The sequence below is a fragment of the Pteronotus mesoamericanus genome, unplaced genomic scaffold (genome assembly GCF_021234165.1).
Source record: "Pteronotus mesoamericanus isolate MK-2021 breed Mesoamerican mustached bat unplaced genomic scaffold, CSHL_Meso_final contig_73, whole genome shotgun sequence".
Lineage (NCBI taxonomy): Eukaryota > Metazoa > Chordata > Mammalia > Chiroptera > Mormoopidae > Pteronotus > Pteronotus mesoamericanus.
Genome location: NW_026555245.1, coordinates 12,750,439 through 12,768,210, shown reverse-complemented (window position 1 = coordinate 12,768,210; position 17,772 = coordinate 12,750,439). Strand labels below are relative to the sequence as shown.

Sequence of the window (17,772 nt, the reverse complement as noted above, 5' to 3'; positions counted from 1 at the left end):
TGAAAATAAAATTTTACTTTCACTATATTTGCTGAATTCTCTCCCTATTTTAACATTTGACTTCAATCTATAACTTTTTTTTTATCAAGAGTCAGAATGTTTAATTGGCAGTAAGAGCTCAAATTGTTTAATTTGGCATTGCTACAGTACTATTTCATTTTAGAAAAGTGCCACATAAATAGCCTTTCCTTCTCCAAGATTATCAATGTACACAAGTAAATTTAAAAAAATGGATCATTTATAAAATTTTATTCTCACACCTCTCTGCTCTGAAGTAATAAAATATTCCAAAGCAAACAGGCAATATCCATAGCCAAGATTGGAAAATCAATGCTCTTTCTATACAAATCAGTCTACATTAATGACAGTTATTGGATAAAAATATAATTCTTAACATTACTGTTAGACCAACATTAGAATCTGTATTAAAGGTTAAGGATTTAGCTTTTGGAAAATCCTGAATATAAGCTTGTAATGCAAAATCATATTGTCATTAAGAATATTATTCCTATTTTATACATGCTTAAATAAATTAGGCAGCTGTGGTTATTTCTCAGGAAAACAAAAATGTAGAGTATAAAGACACTAGAGTCTAACATCATCCTTTTAACTGTTTCCTGTTATCATGAAAATAAGCAAATAGGATACCCTTAATAGGAAACCTCTATTTTCAAAGTTCTATCTGGCTACATATGGATATAATAAAAAGAAAAAGTGCTTAAAAATTAATATGAGGTAAAAGTGATTGAACAATATATGGGTTATATAATACAGAGCATTTTCTTCTCCATATGAGATTTTGGTACAAACAAGTGTTTTTCAAAGTTAATATGTGACCTTTTGTGAAATATTGGCTGAAGAATTTGCTTAAGTAATATCAGCTACTGTATTTTATAGATATTACAAGAATAAAACTTCAGCAAAATTGAATCAGACAAATACAGGTAGTAGCAAAAAAATAAAAAGAAATTACAGGAAACTTCAATATATTTTATACAAGCTATATATCGAAGGGAAATTTATATAATAATATTATTTTGTATATAATATGTGAGCAGGAGCTTCTTGCTACTTAAATTAGTTTAATATTTTTTTAATAATGGCACTTTAATATACTGTTAAGTAGAATTCAACTCCAAAACATTACATGACCATTTTTTTCTCTATCATTTTCCCAGTAAAATAAATGAATATAAACAACTTAATTGTAAAACATCCTGTAATTTGATGAGTAACAGTTTTGCATTATTACTTTCTCTAGATTTTGAAGTTGCAGTTCCCTAGTAGGACAACTAATTCTGTTTAGAAGACGGAATGCTAGTAAATATCAGCTTCAGCACATCCAGAAATTACATGTGGTTAAAAAAACAAAACAAAAACTGTGTCTCCTTTGCTCAGCATTTTATTGGTGTGAGAATTGAAGTGGGAGGGGAGAAAAGAGGTTTTTAATTGATTCGTAGAATCCAGAGAGAGTTGAAAAGGTCAGCATGCAGAGTAATCAAAAAGGTCCACACCAAATCTGAAACTAGTGAAAGAAATAAACCTGGGAAAGACTAGTGGAAGTTTTCATTTGTTTGTTTGTTTTTACAGGATGATAGGAAAGTTTCAATAAGACTATAAAACCTTCAGAAACATACATGCTTAGAATATTAAAATGGACTTTTTGCCTTATTTGTTTGGGAAAAATCTCTACCAATAACAGGTGTGACTTAACCGCATTGCATTAAAAGACTAGATTGTTCATTAATAAAGAAAGGACGAAGCTAGAGTGATAAATCAACAGGGACTCCTAGGGAGTTTTATATTAAGCAGTAATTAAATAATAGTTCATGTTGCTTTCTTTCACTGGGAATTACATCCTTTTCACCTCTTCTCCGCTAAAGCAGACACATCCATTACGAAGAGTAGCTACAACACTTGTCAGATGCAATCAGCTCCAAATAGCTGAAGGCCAACTGACGTGTACTCTCTTAAAGAGGGGTTTCTTCCCCACCCCCCAAGCCCACTGTCCTTTCACGTGCATGCAACAGTCAAAAGGGATCACATCACCTAATGAAGAAAAACAGAAGCATATGGTAGGAAGGGGTCTCAGCAGGAGGTGACTGAAATGCCAAGGCTCACACATAAACAAAATATATGCAAAAATGTGTGTTCATAGAAGCTGTCAGCCACAGTTTCAGGAAATAATAAGCCTGCAAAGGAAGATAGAGTTTTACTGTGACCACAGTTACCTAGGAGTCTGTATTTTTAGTTTAATTTTTTATTACTCCATAAAGTGGTGCACCAGAGCAGGCTAGTCCCAGATAGTTAATTATGCATAAGCAGTTGCAAAGTTCGATTTTGCTGCATAATACTGAGCCACATATTCGTCACAGTATATTTTACTCACACCTACTGCAGACTTCCACATGACAGCCGAATTGCAAACTGTGACTTCATTCCTGCCCACCTTCCTCTTTGCATCCCATCACTATGCAAGGGTAAACGGTGAACTAAGTTCATGAATTCATCCTTCTTTGGTAACTGAAATGTAAGTGCTCATCTTTCCAGAGATGTATTAATTAATATTGTAGATGTGCATTGGGCATATTTTCCTTCACTGTTTCTTTTAAATTTGCTTCTGTGCCAAGTTAACGGTCTTAATCAAAATCCTTTCTTCCGTTAATGGCTCTGATCACAGGAATGCAGCTGTCCCGCTGCACCGAATCTTTGTCAATGGCCAGTGAAAATGCACATTATCCTCCCTTTTGACTTGTGAGCTTTCATGTCGGGACAACTCTAGTGTTATCACTTTGTATAATCAGTTTGACTGGAACCTTCAAACTTGTGTGTCCCTTTGCTCTGAACATTTTAGTATTCTGTAATGATAGTGTTAGCACTGGGGGATTTGTAAGGACAGGGTTCAAAGACAGAACTCTGTGATTTCTAAAATACGACTCCAAGCATTTCATGTGCTTATGTTGACAACAGATAAAACAAGTTATTGCTCTGAAAAACAAAGGTGATATGGGCTCTCCTCTCAACAGTTACAGAAATGAAAAAATATATTATCTTCTAGTTGAGTTTTAAGTTTGAGCATTCAATTAGACTATTTTGTATTTCATACGAGGGATAATCATGTCTCTTAAAAATTATGTTTTAAGTACATTTTGTTACCATTCATCATGTGCTTTCAATGGCACTTAATAGACAAAATAAAAAGTTACTTTTTATCTGTTTATTCCAAGGACAATATTAAAACAGGTCGTATACTTTTAATTCTTAAAAACAACCTTTGCTTAAAAGGTGCCTAGAATTATGGGTTGTCTTTGCAATTTAGTGTCTATCTAAAACTAGGAATGTGATTGGTATGCAATAAAATTGGTATAATAAAATTTAGCTTCCCTAATGTCCCAAATGCTTCATATCCATTTATTGATCTAATTGCTTCATTACAGGATATAAATGAATGCATGGCACTTGTGAGCAATTTTCTTTTGGAAGTGATATGAAGGCACTTTAGCAGGTATTGATGTAATCAGAATATCAGGGCTCCTGTATTATTCTGTACTTTGAGCTAGAAAATTTTCTGACTGAATACCATCCTATCATATAGTCCTACTTATAGTTCATAGTATTATGTAAATGTCTTTTGGGGCCACTTTAAAAATGTTTGTTCCACCCTGACCAGTGTGGCTCAGCTGGTTGGACGTCTATCCGCAATGTGAAAAGTCCCCAGAGATTCCTGGTCAGGGCACATACCTGGGCTGCAGGTTCGGTCCCTAGTCTGGTTGGGATGCATAAGAGGCAACCAATTAATGTTTCTCTCTCCCATGGACCTCCTTCTCTTTCTCCCTCCCTTGTTCTCTCTTCCCCTCTCTAAAAGTAAATAAATAAAAGCTTTAAAAAACTGTTTGTTCCTCATTTTTGTTCTTATCATTTCTTCCTAAAACTGCCATTTTGGGTAATTGAGAATATCAGAAAACACACAACTTGGGAATTTGCATCCTCATTGAAACATGCACTTCTAAATTAGCATCGACTGGATCAAAATGAAGACAGAATTCAAACAGGTGGTAATTGGTTGGAGACTATTCAAAAACGACTTAATGAACCTCAGATTCTGCTTCCAGTAAAGTGGGCCATGTATTACTAAACTTCTCTGAGGACAAATAGAATTGTATTAAAATATTTCCCAGAATCAATTTTTCTTTGGCTATGATTCTTCAGGTGGATCTAAAGCAGTTCTGCTTGGCCGAGGATTGTCCCAATTGTCCTTTTAGCTGCTTCATTACAGGCAACCGGAGAACGGAGAGAACTTCAGGCAAAATGTTGACTCCTCTGGCATGCCTTTGATTCCAGTGTGAAAACTACTCTCAGCATTCTGCTCTGTCCCTAATTCATCTCCTAATGCTGGTGTATTAGCAAAAGCTTGCCTGAAGTACTTCTTTTTTAAATTTTTTTCTTCCTGAAGAACAGCCTTTCAGATACTTCGGGCAATTTTGTTTTAAAATGTGGAGTAAAGAGGCTAGGTCGGTAGTGCCGGGGAGGGGGGGCGAAGCTGCACTAGACAATTACTGGAATAATTCAAAATAGAAAAAAAAGAAAGAAAGAAAGTGGCTCGCATACTGTGGTCGTTATGTATTCCGGTTAAAAAGAGCTTCATGGGAAAATATTTTTCAGGAGGGAATAAATATTTCTAAGCAGTCTTTAGGATAGTTTTAAGGCTTGCTTATTTTTCTCCTGTAACTTTTTGAAAAAGTCTTCATGAATAAACAAAACAGACACCTACTAATATCTTAACACAATCACAAACAAGCAAATAAAATTATTACTTACCATATTGACAAATATAGTCAATTTTCTAATACTTTTATTATTAAATACCTCTTGGATAGAGCATTTTAAGATTTTTCTCAATTACCATGATTGTGTGTAATTTATAAAAGGTAATTAATCTTTCACTAAAAAAATATTTAAAGAAACTGACAAGTTTTTCATAATGAAAAATATATATGGCAGTAAGAATTTTGAATTAATATTGAATTTTTAAAGATACTTTCATAAACATGAAATTTTTTTCTTTTTAATTACAAATAAAATTATTTGGAGATGTAAGTGATGATGTTATATATTTTAAATGTTAAATGTATATTGAGCACAAAAAAGATATGATTTTTGAGAAGTGAATTATTTGAATATAAACTTACATTTTTAACCTCATCAAAGGTAATGTGAATAAAATTAAACCCACCTTTTTTCACGTATTAACTGGAATTGTACTATATCCTATGGACTTTGAGAACACTGAATATTTTCACATCTTATTTGATCTTGTGAAAATGAAAAGACTACTAATAGCCACCTAGAGGCAAGTGGCAGAATCCAGCTGAACATATTTCACAAATTCCACAAAATTAAGGACTGTGCTTATTGGCCAAGAAATGATGTCTTATGTCTAGGCAGAAATGCTTTTCTCCTCAAAATGATATTCTATTAGACAACTCTAGCGCGGTGTTCCGTGCTGAGAGTACCTTTTAGCTAGAACATACCAATTCACACTGCGTGGAATGGAAGGTGTTCAAATGGCACACATATAAGCCTTCCAATTTTCTACTTCTTGTTTGCTTTATTTCTATTTTCAGTTATAAGTGAAATAAAAAAATAAAAAGGTATGTATAAGTAGAAAATTTGAGGTAGTGTATCTTTGGGAGAGCAATAGAACTGAGTAAATTAGAAATTAAGCAAGTACTTTGATGACTCTTGGCATTGCTGGAATGCTGAGGAACCTCAGATAATATTGATTTGACTTTGGGAACATTTAGGACTTTGTACTTTTGAATATTTTCAAACAGGGAAAAATATATAGACACTAAAAGCTGCTCTTGCCTTCCTTAGTCCCTTTGACATTTCTAGATGCTCAGCTTGCTGTTATATGTCCTATTTTACTAACATTCAGTGCACCCTGCTGCTACATAATGATTTATTTATTTTATTGTTGAAAGTTTGTGTAAAGACTTTACTGTCTAAAATATGAAAATAAAAAATGCAAATGAACCTCTATGCCAGATTCTAATAAGGAAAATTATACATGCCTCTTTAGAAAATGTCTAAACACAAAAACAGAAAAAAAAATATTACATTTGATTGGTAGATTCATTCAACTTATTTTTGTATAGAAGCACTAAGGCTAGATGTGTTAAATGTGTTTCAGTACAAAAACATAAAAGCTCTATGGACCAGAAACAATATAAGATATAGTATTTTACTTTGTATTGTAACAGGAATGTCAAAAAATTGGGGATTTCATTCATAAAAATGAAATTAAAAATGAATTTAAAACAGGTGTTTTAGCAGTGACATTGGCAAAGCTCTAAATATTAGCTCCTAAAGGTTATGCTTTTTGTATTCTCTAAGAGCATACATTATTTGACTAGTTGACAGATATTTTAATTAGGAGAGCCTTAAGTTAAAGACTGTTTTGATACAATGGCTCCAGAAATTGACAGTTTGGCACTACCTTTCAAAAAGCTTGGCATGTTGCTTTCAAAACAGACTAACAAAATCACCCACAAATCAATAATAATAATAATGACAATAATAATAGTAGTAAATGGGTCTAGTACAATTAATTTTCTGTACAGATTGAGGTTCACACCCATACTCTTTTCCTTTGATAAGTAAATGGTTGAAGACAGAAGACTTATTATAGATTTTACATCCAGCCCATGAGGATTTTGACTGATTCCATTGAGCAGGCTCAGGTCAGCTAAGTCCTTCCCTTCAAAGCATCATGGGTGTCTCCGAGCATCATTGCAAGCTTGTCCTGGCAGTAAGCCAAGCTTCAAAAGCCTTTCACTGCAGTCACTGACTCACTAATGGGCAACTGCAGGCTTTCTGATTTTCCTTTCGTTTCATGTGTTCATTTGACATAAATTTAATTAAACCAAATCTGGTGTTAAAGCAAGACGAGATAAAAGTGATATGTCTCAAATTAAAGAACTGTGAAAGATACAGGAAACAGAACTATGCTTTAAAAAAAATTCTGTTTCTGTAAAATATTGTCAATTTTTGTAAGCTTACTACTTAAAGTCAACTAAAAAAAATGATAGTGGTATGCATTATTAAGAATAATGTGTATCCAGGGTTAGATGAAGGTCTTGGCCCCATATTCTCTGTAGTAAAACCTTTCATAGAATTCTTATATTTTCTTTCATTCTCACACTTCAGGTAGTCACCTCTTCCCAGGATATAAGACAAGGCTGCCCTTCTTCCGGCTACATAGCTATAGTTGTTAGACAGCTCAAAAGCATACAACAGCAGAAACATGAAAAAGATCACATATTAAATATAAAAAATCATCATTTTTCAAAGGTCTCTTTTGGTTTTTACTTAAGGCTAAAGAGGAGGTTGAGAGAATTGAAAAGATCACGTTGCTTAAAAAGCTCCATTTAATTGCTTTGAATGTTGCTTTAGGAAACATCCACATTTTTCCTTTTAAAATCACTTTTTCCCCATTAAAAGAAATCTCAGACTAGAAATACACTATGGGAACTAAAAGCAGTTTTGCAATCTTCCTCAAGAATGCTCAGCCTGATTCTCTTCCTTTCTAGGCTGAAATGCTGCCACTTCCTAGGGCCACACTGTAAGTCTCTGGATATACAATGGTTATTCTGAGCAAATACACACAGACTAGCAAGTGAATGCAGTGTCCTACGGACAAGATTCAGAAAAACAGAAAGTATTGAGCTGGCAAGTTGTGTGATAGAAGATAGATTTCCCTGGAGCAGAAAAGAGTGTGTGGCATGTGGAACCTCAGCTTTCTTGCTTCCCAACTTTTGATGGCCGACTTCCATCATTGTCCACAGAACCCAGATTCCTCCATACTCCCCTGACTTGATAACTTTTTGTAGAAACCCACTGGAATATAGACTCAGGGTTTAGGATCGTCAAATCTGTCTGTAACATCTCTCATATAAGAGTTGAAAAAATTAAGGGCCAACAACATTAACATGTCTAGAGTTACACAGCCAGTTATCAGCATAGATCAAAAAAATCCACATTTTCTGACTCTCAGATGAATGTTTTATTTAGTTTTTGGGGGTTTTTTTTAGCTCTCTGAGTGCTTCATTACTACAGAATTTTTGGATTCTTCGGAATAAATTCTTCTTCATATTTCCTGTTGTTTGTCATGTCCCTGACCTAGGAGAAAATATTCTTAATGGTATAGGTAGAATTAAATCTATTTAAGATTCTCAAGAGCCTCAAATATCATTTTCCCTTAATACTCACTTAATAAATGTTACCTGTTGGTCACTCCTTTGGTTTTGGGAATTACTAATAGGACCACTTTTAGACTGTAACACATAAAGTAGACATTACTCATGAAAGTCACTCAAGTTTATACAGTATTTACAGTCTAAACAAAGCCTATACTGTATTTCACTAGCAACCAAATAGAGAGATGATTCTCAGTACAATGGACATTTATTTAGTCCTCAAGAAATTTCACTTTAAATTTTCCTCTAAATCCCTATTGTCATCTAAATAGAAAAGGTAGAAATTATTATAGTTCCCCTTAGACAAAAAGCCTGTTTTTCAAAACTTATTTTGAATTTTTGTAGGCATGCACCTAAGATTCTTTACAGTAATTATACACTTTCTGTGTACATATATATGTAAAGTATCATTATCCTCCAATAATTACAACACAGTAGTCTTCAAAAATTTCCCTTTCTTAATATATTAAAACTTGTATAATCAAATATTTTTGTTAAAAATGTAGAATTTTTTAAATATTACATGAGATTCTTGTATGTTTAGAAGATTGTATTTTTATTTCTAAAATAATTATACATAACAAATTGAATGTCTCTCAAAATATTTAATAAATGAATATTTGTGAGTTTAATTTTTAAACTTTTATATTAATGGATAACAAAAATTAAAACTGCAGATGTCCTTAGGACAGCATTTAGAAAAGCAGGTAAAAATGTATCTCTCTACAGGTAATGAACAAATATAGTCTTGTTACAGGACAAAATCTTTGAAAAATAAAATGATTCCTAAGGTGCTAAAAATAACTGTATGTCCCCATGAAGCCCTCTTTTAAAAGATTCTCAACAGTAATAAAAGGCTTCTGAAAAATTAGCATCAAAGATTTCTTTGGGTATGAAAAACTATCGGTTCACCACTTCTTAATGGTGTTAAGCAAATTGCTTCTAAATACTGACAATGTGAAAAAGTCGAGTTCAAAAAAACAAGTAAGAATAAAAAAATATCTGTAGAAATCAGGTCTTAAAAATTCCATCAGATATTTAATCTCATTACATGTAATTTCATCTCTAATACTTAGCCTTTGGGTTAATGTCTTAGCAACCATTATCATGCAACTAGTTCCTGAAAATGATTGAAAAATGTAGGCTGATCTTTTGTAGAGTCTTCCTCTCTTGTTAATAATTTAGATGATATCTAACACTTGGTGCTTGATTTTCTAAACTTCCTCAGAGTGAAATTATGGTGCAGGGTACCTACTAGCAAACATGAAATAACAATTTCTTTTTAAAGCAACCAATGTTTGGTAACATGTGGATGAATGGTTGTCTTTGTGAGTGTATGCTCCCTGTTCTTCTACCACCTCTGTATCTAATTTGGCATCATATTAGATAGAGTCAGCCTTCCATACAGAATTTTGTTGCTGTCACGTAGCATAATTCCTCATCCCCTCTCCCTTCCCCTCTTATTAAAGAAAACCACAGTAAATGAGGAGAGTTCATGCCTGCCATATTATTAATCAAAGATATTTCATTTTATTTCCTCTTTTTTGATCAACAAAGAATCTTAATAAGAAATATATCACAAAATTTTATTGATCTGTCTAGATCTTATATTAAAGAAGAAAATGTTGGTGGAAATATGAAAGCAATACTAGGGCCTAAATACTGTTCAGCAAGAGTTGGCAAACAATTTTGATAAAGTCCAGACAGTTTATAGATTAGGTTTTGCAGTCCATATAATCTAGATGGTAATTGCTCAGCTATGGTGGTATAGTACTGATGCTGTATTTTATATATTTTTGATATTTTGTTTATTATTAATCTGTTTGGAATAACTTTGAGTGTTAAAATATTGCATTAAGATATTATTTATCTTTATTACTGGGTTTCTGGATACCCCTTTAAATTCTGTGCCCAAGGTGCCTGGCTAGTTTTAACTTAGTCTTGGTCCTGTGTAATTCAAAAGCAGCCATAGATAACACATAAATAAAACAGCATGGTTGTGTTCAAATAAAATTTTATTTGTAAATACTGAAACTTGAACTTCACAAGTCATGAAATAGTACTTTTTTAAAAATTTTCATCCATATAAAATCATAAAAACCATTTGTAGTTTTGCTGACTGAATCTGGCCCTTTGGTCAGAGTTTACCAATTCCTCCTTTAAAAATTCAGGTATGTCCTGTTTTTAAGAGATACTATTCTGCAAAAGTCACATTGGTATTAAGAAGGTTATAATAGAATAATAGTTTTCTTAGAAGAATGAAATTATGGGTAACTGTTTCCTCTATAATGATGTTTTGTTGTTTTCATAATTAAAACTATTTAAAATATGAATTGATAACTTATTTTTATACCTTGAGTAACATCTTCATATATGATTGTTTCAGAATCTCAGAGCTGTGTGAGTTCACTTTTGATTGATTTGCAATGAACAGTTCTTCTTAACATGATAACTACTGCTTAGCCCTTAGGTCAAGTTATCTATGGTTTATGGACAAGAGTAAGCACACCACAGACACTCAGACTCTTAATTCATTGTCATTAAATGCTAATTTATAAATACATATTTGCATATGTATATACAGTAGACATATCTGGTATTTAAACATTTAAATCTTTGGATTTCTTAAAACAATTTTAACCACACCTCAAACCTGTACTATTTTTCTCACAAACAAAGTATATTCAAGAAAGGTAGTAAGGTATAACAGAAACAAACAAATAAAAATGTGAATTTGGGAAACACAGACAATCTAGATCTGTACCCCAAATCTGTTTCTGGAATAGGTGATCAATAACAGAATTTCTTTTCTGTTATTAGATTCTGGGAAAAGACAAGGGTCTGCTCATCTTTACACAGGTGCAGTGGGGAGATAGATTTATCAAATCACTGAGTCAAATTTGAAACAAATCTTCCTATGAAGAGTCACAGAAAGTGGTTAATCCTCTACTATTAGTAGTTCTATGTGGCAATCAAGTTGCTTTTGTGGAGCTGACTGTTTAATTAACCACACAATCTCTAAAATCTTTCCCTAGACAAAAATACATTTCATATTGTAAACTGCTTATTTTCTAGCATGCACTTGCTTCACAAATTGTGAGTTTAGCTTTCTAAGTCCATACGAAGTTATACATGGCTTAAGTGATGCTGTAAATAAATAAAACATAAAAGATACTGCCTATCTGGCTGCAGAAATGAACTACCACCAGATTTCAGCCCAGTTGGCAGAAGGATAATGCTTTGGAGTAATTCATGTCTAAAACAGCTTCAGTGATACCATTTAAACTTGAGGTATATTGGCAGAACAAGGATATGACTAAACTAAATTTGGCTTAAGCCATCTATTACTCATGCCCTCTTTCTAACTGCATTCACACTCCAATTAACAAACTGTATATGATACACACACATATATTTATAGTTTATGTTTTTCCTGTGTTGGCAATGAAACTTAAAATTTCTTTCTATAAGCTATGAGAACCTTCCATTTGAATCGACTTGGTAAGATAATCGTGGCCTCAGAAGTAGTGGGGTTCATGACTTTTCCTGTTCATCCTAGAAAAGTTACATTTGTACCCATTACCTCTATCCCATTGCCACTTCCCACTCCCTTGGTTGTGTGGGATAACAACAGCCACATCCTTTGCATAACTAACACTCAGTAGGCGGTTCTGTGTGAAACACTGCATGCTCTACTATTGTTTCCAATATAAAGATAGGTATACCAATATTACAACATAAAGAAATTCATCTAAGATTACAAAGACAGTATCTTCTGTTCCAAGATACCAATCTAACTTTTTCTAAATTAAAATATGTGCTTTCCTAAAGGTCCGATTTATTGAGGTATAATTTACAAATATTAAAAGTCACAGTGCTCTGAGTTTTGACAAACATACTAAGTATGAAAGTGACCCAAACCACAATCAACATGTAAAATATTTTCACCACCCTAGAGCATTCCCTTGTTATTCTGCATAATCAATCCTTTCCCCTCACATTCCAGGATCTACTGATCTGATCTCTGTCCTTATACGTTTGCATTTGCTAAAATATCATAAAAATGGAATAATAAAATATGTGGCTTTTTGTGTGAACTTCTTTCATAGAGCACAATACTTTGATTCACTTTTATTTTTCATATTAATTCTATTTATTGATAAATTCATGAGCAATAGTCCACTAGATGGACGTGCTTCAGTTTGTTTATTCATTAGTAATGGACATTTGGGTTGTGTCCAGTTTTTAATAATTATGATTAAAGCCACTGTAACCACTCATGTACAGGTATTAGTATGGACATGTATTTTCATTTCCTTTGCATAAATATCTAGGAGAAAGGTTGGTGGGTTACAAATATATTTGTTGTGTATGTTTTATTTTTATCAAACTGCCAGCCTATTTTCCAAAGTGACTATTATTTTGTATCCCCACAGGCAATGCATGAGAGTTCCAGTTGCTCTGCATCCTCATCAACCATTCTGACAGATGTGTAGTGGAATCCCATTGTTGTAATTTATATTTCCCTAATGAATAATGACGTTGAGCATCTTTTCATATGCTTCTTTTCTCACTTGGCTCTTGTCTTTGATGAAATACCAACCCTCTTGGCTCTTTTTTAAAATCAGGTTGTTTTCTTACTGTGTTTTTAAAAATACATTCTGGATACAACTATTATATCAAATATATATTTTGCAAATATTTTATCCTTGTGTATTTTAACACTTATTTTTTAGAATATTTTTAGTTTAACAGAAAGATTGGGAAGAAAGCAGAGAGATTTCCCATATACTCTCTGCCCCACACATGTATAACCTTCTCCATTTTCAACATCCCTCACCAGAGGGTACAGTTGTTATAACTGATGAGCCTACACTGACATATCTTAATCACCCAAAGTCCATAGTTATATATTCTATGGGTCTTTACAAATGTACACTGACACATATCCATTATTGTAGTATCATAAAGAATATTTTCACTGACCTAAAAATCCTCTATGGTTCATTTGTTATTCTTTCTCAGAAAACTTTAAGTAGAATTATTTTATAGAAACTGGCAAATGTTTACTCTCTCTCTCTCTCTCTTTTTTTTTTTTTTGGTGCTTCAGCTGCTGTGTATTGACATACAGGTAAGCTCTACACAGGCCTGGAGGCGGCTGGGGTGGGGAAAATAGAGGTGGAGAGTGGAGTGTTTGTGTGCAGTGACAGCGGTCGAGTGCAGGAGCAGAAATGCACAGATACGGGGAGTGGGGAAGGCTGCCAGAGTTGGAGAAGCAAGTACAGGCGAGGGCCTGAGTCTGCTGAAACTGGAACCACTGCCCTCACTAGCTGGCTCTCTCCTGACCCCAGGCCAGGCTTGGGGGTTCTCAGTGTACATTTCTACAGGAACTGGACGGACTGCACAAAGAAGCAGAAGCCGTTGCCCTCTATGTTAGCTCTGAAGCCTCCAGTCCTGCACCCCTGCCTCTCTGGCTTGGGTGGGGTCATAAGATGGGCAGCCTTGCTCTGGGCTACTTCACCTGATCAGGGTCTTAAAAGTAGCCATGTTTTGCAGAGGCATTAATCTCCTTCCCTGGTGTCCCAGCCCACCAGTGCCACACTACAACCTAAGTGAGCACTACAAGCATTGCTGGCCTAATGGATGGATTGGGGGAAAGGGATGGGCAGGGATTGGAGGGGCTCTGGGGCTCATCGCGGCACAGGCACTGCACGCATGGTATTGGTGAAGCCAGAGCCAGGACACCACCCGGTCAGCACAATGACCACATCTCCCTTCTTGAAGAAGCCTCGGGCCTTGCCAACATTCATGGCCAAGTTCACCCGGAGGTCCACATCTTCAGCCCAGGCCTCCTGCACTGGGTCCTTACACACCACGGGGAAGGTGCCACGGTACAGGTGGGCCTGGCGAGCTGCCTGGTGATTACGGGTCATAGCAATAATGGGCGCACGGGGGCGGTACCTGGCCACCTGGTGAGCAGACCTGCCAGACTTGGTGAGGACGATTATGGCCCCACTGCAGCACTTGAAGGAGGCCTCCACGGCGCCCACGGCGGCGGCTTCTGTGGGGTCACTGGTAATGGGCGCCAGGCGGCGGAGTTCCTCAAATAACTGCAAGTGGTAGATGGCAGCCTCTGCCTCATGGGCAATCAGGTGCTGCATGCGCACAGCTTCCAGAGGGTAGTCCCCTTTGGCTGTCTCCCCAGACAGCGTGATGCAGTCGGCTCCATCCAGGATGGCATTGGCCACATCGCTGCCCTCTGCCCGGGTGGGACGGGGCTTCTTGATCATGCTTTCCAGCATCTGCGTGGCACAGATGACAGGCTTCCCAGCTCGGTTGCACCGCCCAATCATCATCTTTTGAGCAAGGAAGACCTTCTCTGCAGGAATCTCAATGCCTAGATCACCACGAGCCACCATGATCCCATCACTGGCTTCCTGGATCTCATCAAACCTCCAAACCCCCTCATGATTCTCGAATTTGCTGATTATCTTGATGTTCTTTCCTTTTTCTCCCAGGACCTTCCTGACTTCATGGACATCGGATGCCTTGCGGATGAAAGACGCGAACACCATACCTACATCCTGCTCTACCCCGAACATCAGATCCTGGATGTCCTTTCCTGACACGGCAGGCAGGTCCACAGGAGCCCCAGGGAGGTTCACACCCTTCTTACTGCCCAAAGAGCCGCCGTTCTCCACCTCTGTCACCAGGAAGTCAGCACCTTTCCCCTTCACCCGCAGAGAAATGAGTCCATCATCCACATGGATCTTGCTGCCTACTTCCGCAACCCTGCAAATGTTCTTGTAGTCCAGCCACAGGATGCTTTCGTCACACTTTTCCATGTAGGCATCACCCAGAGTGATCTTGAGAGTGGCCCCTTTCTTCAGCTCCAACTCCGCGGTGCCGCTGCCCTTGATGAGCCCAGTTCGGATCTCAGGTCCTTTGGTGTCCAGAGCCACAGTAACGGGCCGGTAGAGAATGGGATCAGAGGCAAAGCTTTCTGTGGCTGCGCGCACATTCTTGATGGTCTCTGCATGGTACTCATGAGTTCCATGAGAGAAGTTCAGACGAGCAACATTCATTCCAGATTTAATCATCTCCTTCAACATCTCCACCGATCGGGAAGCTGGGCCAATGGTACAGATAATGCCAGTGTTCCGGGCCGTGATGGGTGGGGAGTCAATGTCCAGGCGGCACACGTGCTCCGGGAACGTGTCGGCCATGGCTGCGTGCAGCTGCTGAGTCTGAATGAAGGCAGTCCCGACATCTTCGGGAGTCCCGAAGTCCTGCCTTCGGGAAGGCAGTCCCGAAGCTGTGGGGCTTTGGCATGGCTTCTGTAATTCTCTGGCGCGGTCCAGCTTCAGCTACTGCAGAGAGGTACCGAAGCTCCGGGGGCGTCTCTCCAGTGCCTACTCTCTCTCTTTAAGACAAAGAGTGAATATCCCTCTCTATAAAATATAACCAGCTACAACAAAGAAAAATATATAAATATATAAAAGATATATAAATATGTATATTTATATATAAACAGATATAAACATAAAACAACCACAGCAAAAAAAAAAAAAAAAAAAAGTGAAAATAACAAGACTAGGCAAATCGTCAAGGATGAAATATGTAATAAGTAAATATGTCAAACAATGTTCAAATTTTGAATAATGGTAAAATACAAACTTTTTATATCTTTGGTAAACATTACAATTTTTCATTATAATAATATAATTAGAGATATGTAACAATACTATAAGCAAACAAAAGTTACATCTACTGCTGGAGGGGCTATAATTGGTACAAACTCTCCTGAGGATAGTTTTGCAATAGGTATTAAAAGCCTTTTGCTGGCATTGTTTGTTCAGTAGACACAGCTGTGAGTTCAGGCCTAGCAACAAACTAGCTATGAACTGGTAGAGTATATTTTCTCTTTCTCAGTTCTATTTTATTCAAATGTTATAGACAAAGAAATTGAGGTACAAAGAACTGAGGAACTTGAACAAAAATAGAGAGTTGCAATTCTGGAGACAGGATTCTAGAGTTTCTGGTTCCATAGCGTGTGTGAATTACTATGCAGGGAATGGTTTTCTGTGACTTTCAGAGTTTTCTTAGAACTGTTATGAAGGAAAAGTGAATTTTTCTATTGAATATAAAGTTTTTCTTTTCTTGAATATAAAAAACATTCCTGGTTTCTTTTATATAGCTGATTATATGTGGAGGCAGAGCGAGTTCTTTTTCCTTGTTGATATTTATATATTTCTGACAATATTTGATACCCACATTTCTTTTTTTGTGTCTGAGGGAACTTGACTGTGTTTCTCAAGAGCAGAAAGTCTCTAATTTAAGAACTTCTCATTCTGGACTTTTGTACATAAAGGGACATAGAAGTTGACTAATGTAGGTGTTGAGCCTGAAGAAAATGTTGGTCTCTATTCAACATCTCAATGTAGGGAATCAGTCAAGATAAGAATATGATTATGAGGAATTCAAGTGTCTTATAATTCTGATTACATGCTGGTCATTATCATAGAAGGTGACTTTATTCTAAGTCCTAATGAAAAGGGAGAGAAGAGAAAACATGGAAAAAATGTTTACATGCTTTCTGCCTGTTTAGATTTATTGAGAATTGAAATAAGTATAGGAAATGTTGGCAGTGGAAACAAAAGCTCAGGATAAATGGATGCAGAGAAAATTAGTCTTTGCCTGGCATTCCCCTCTCAGTAAAAACCTTCATATTTTATCACTTCTCTTCAGTAGGGAAGTTATATCCCTTCTTTGACCTACTGACAATCACAGTCATATTTATTGAGTGCTTACTCTATGCAAAGCATAGTACTACTTACCTGATAATAAACATTATTTCTAATTTGTGATGGTTGATATTATGTGTAAATGTGGTTAGGCCACAGTTCCCAGATATCTGATCAAACACCAGACTGGGCATTGCTGTGAAAATATTTTAGATGAGATTAGCATTTAAATCAGTAGAGTTTGAGTAAAGCAGATTACCCTCCATAACATAGGTTGTCATCTACCCAATAAATTGAAGTTTTTAAGAGAAAATAGATAGAGGTCCCTTAAGAAAGAGGAAAATCTGTCTCTAGGCTGCCTTTAGATTTGAACTGCAATATCAACTGTTCCCTGGTTTTTCAGCTTGCTTTCCAAACTGAATATTTTGTACTTGCCAGCCTCTGAAATTTTGTAAGCCAAATCTTTTCTTTCTTTCTCTCATCTGTCTGTCTGTCTATCTATCTATCTATCTATCTATCTATCTATCATCTATCTACCTACCTATCTGTCACCTATACATCTTATTGATTCTGTTTATCTAGAGGACTCTGACTAATGAGATATCAACCCTTTCTAAGATTCTGCTGGAAATTCCCATCAACCTGTTCATTCATTATTTTTATTCCTACTGCTTGAGATTCCCATGCTTATTTATCCAGGTTTTTTTCCCAATAAAAATCTCTACAATTCATATTTTATTTTATATCACCACTGCCACTGACCAGGTCTA

General features: G+C 35.9%; 1 protein-coding gene across 1 annotated transcript; it reads right to left on the bottom strand.

Moving 5' to 3' along the window:
- Positions 1–13,344: 13,344 nt before the first annotated feature.
- LOC129078498 (pyruvate kinase PKM-like) lies at positions 13,345–17,196 on the bottom strand. Its single transcript, XM_054583306.1, has 2 exons — positions 17,096–17,196; positions 13,345–15,551 (listed from the first exon to the last, which is right to left on the bottom strand). The coding sequence occupies exons 1-2, from the start codon at positions 17,194–17,196 to the stop codon at positions 13,949–13,951; spliced, it is 1,704 nt and encodes a 567-aa protein (XP_054439281.1). The 3' UTR covers positions 13,345–13,948.
- Positions 17,197–17,772: the final 576 nt, after the last annotated feature.

Excerpts from the sequence above, each read along its gene's own strand:
- LOC129078498 (XM_054583306.1), bottom strand. The coding sequence starts at position 17,196 with ATGCCCAGTCTGGTGTTTGATCAGATATCTGGGAACTGTGGCCTAACC. Across the intron at positions 15,552-17,095 it reads GAAATAATGTTTATTATCAG|GCAGGACTTCGGGACTCCCG; the intron begins GTAAGTAGTACT and ends GCCTTCCCGAAG.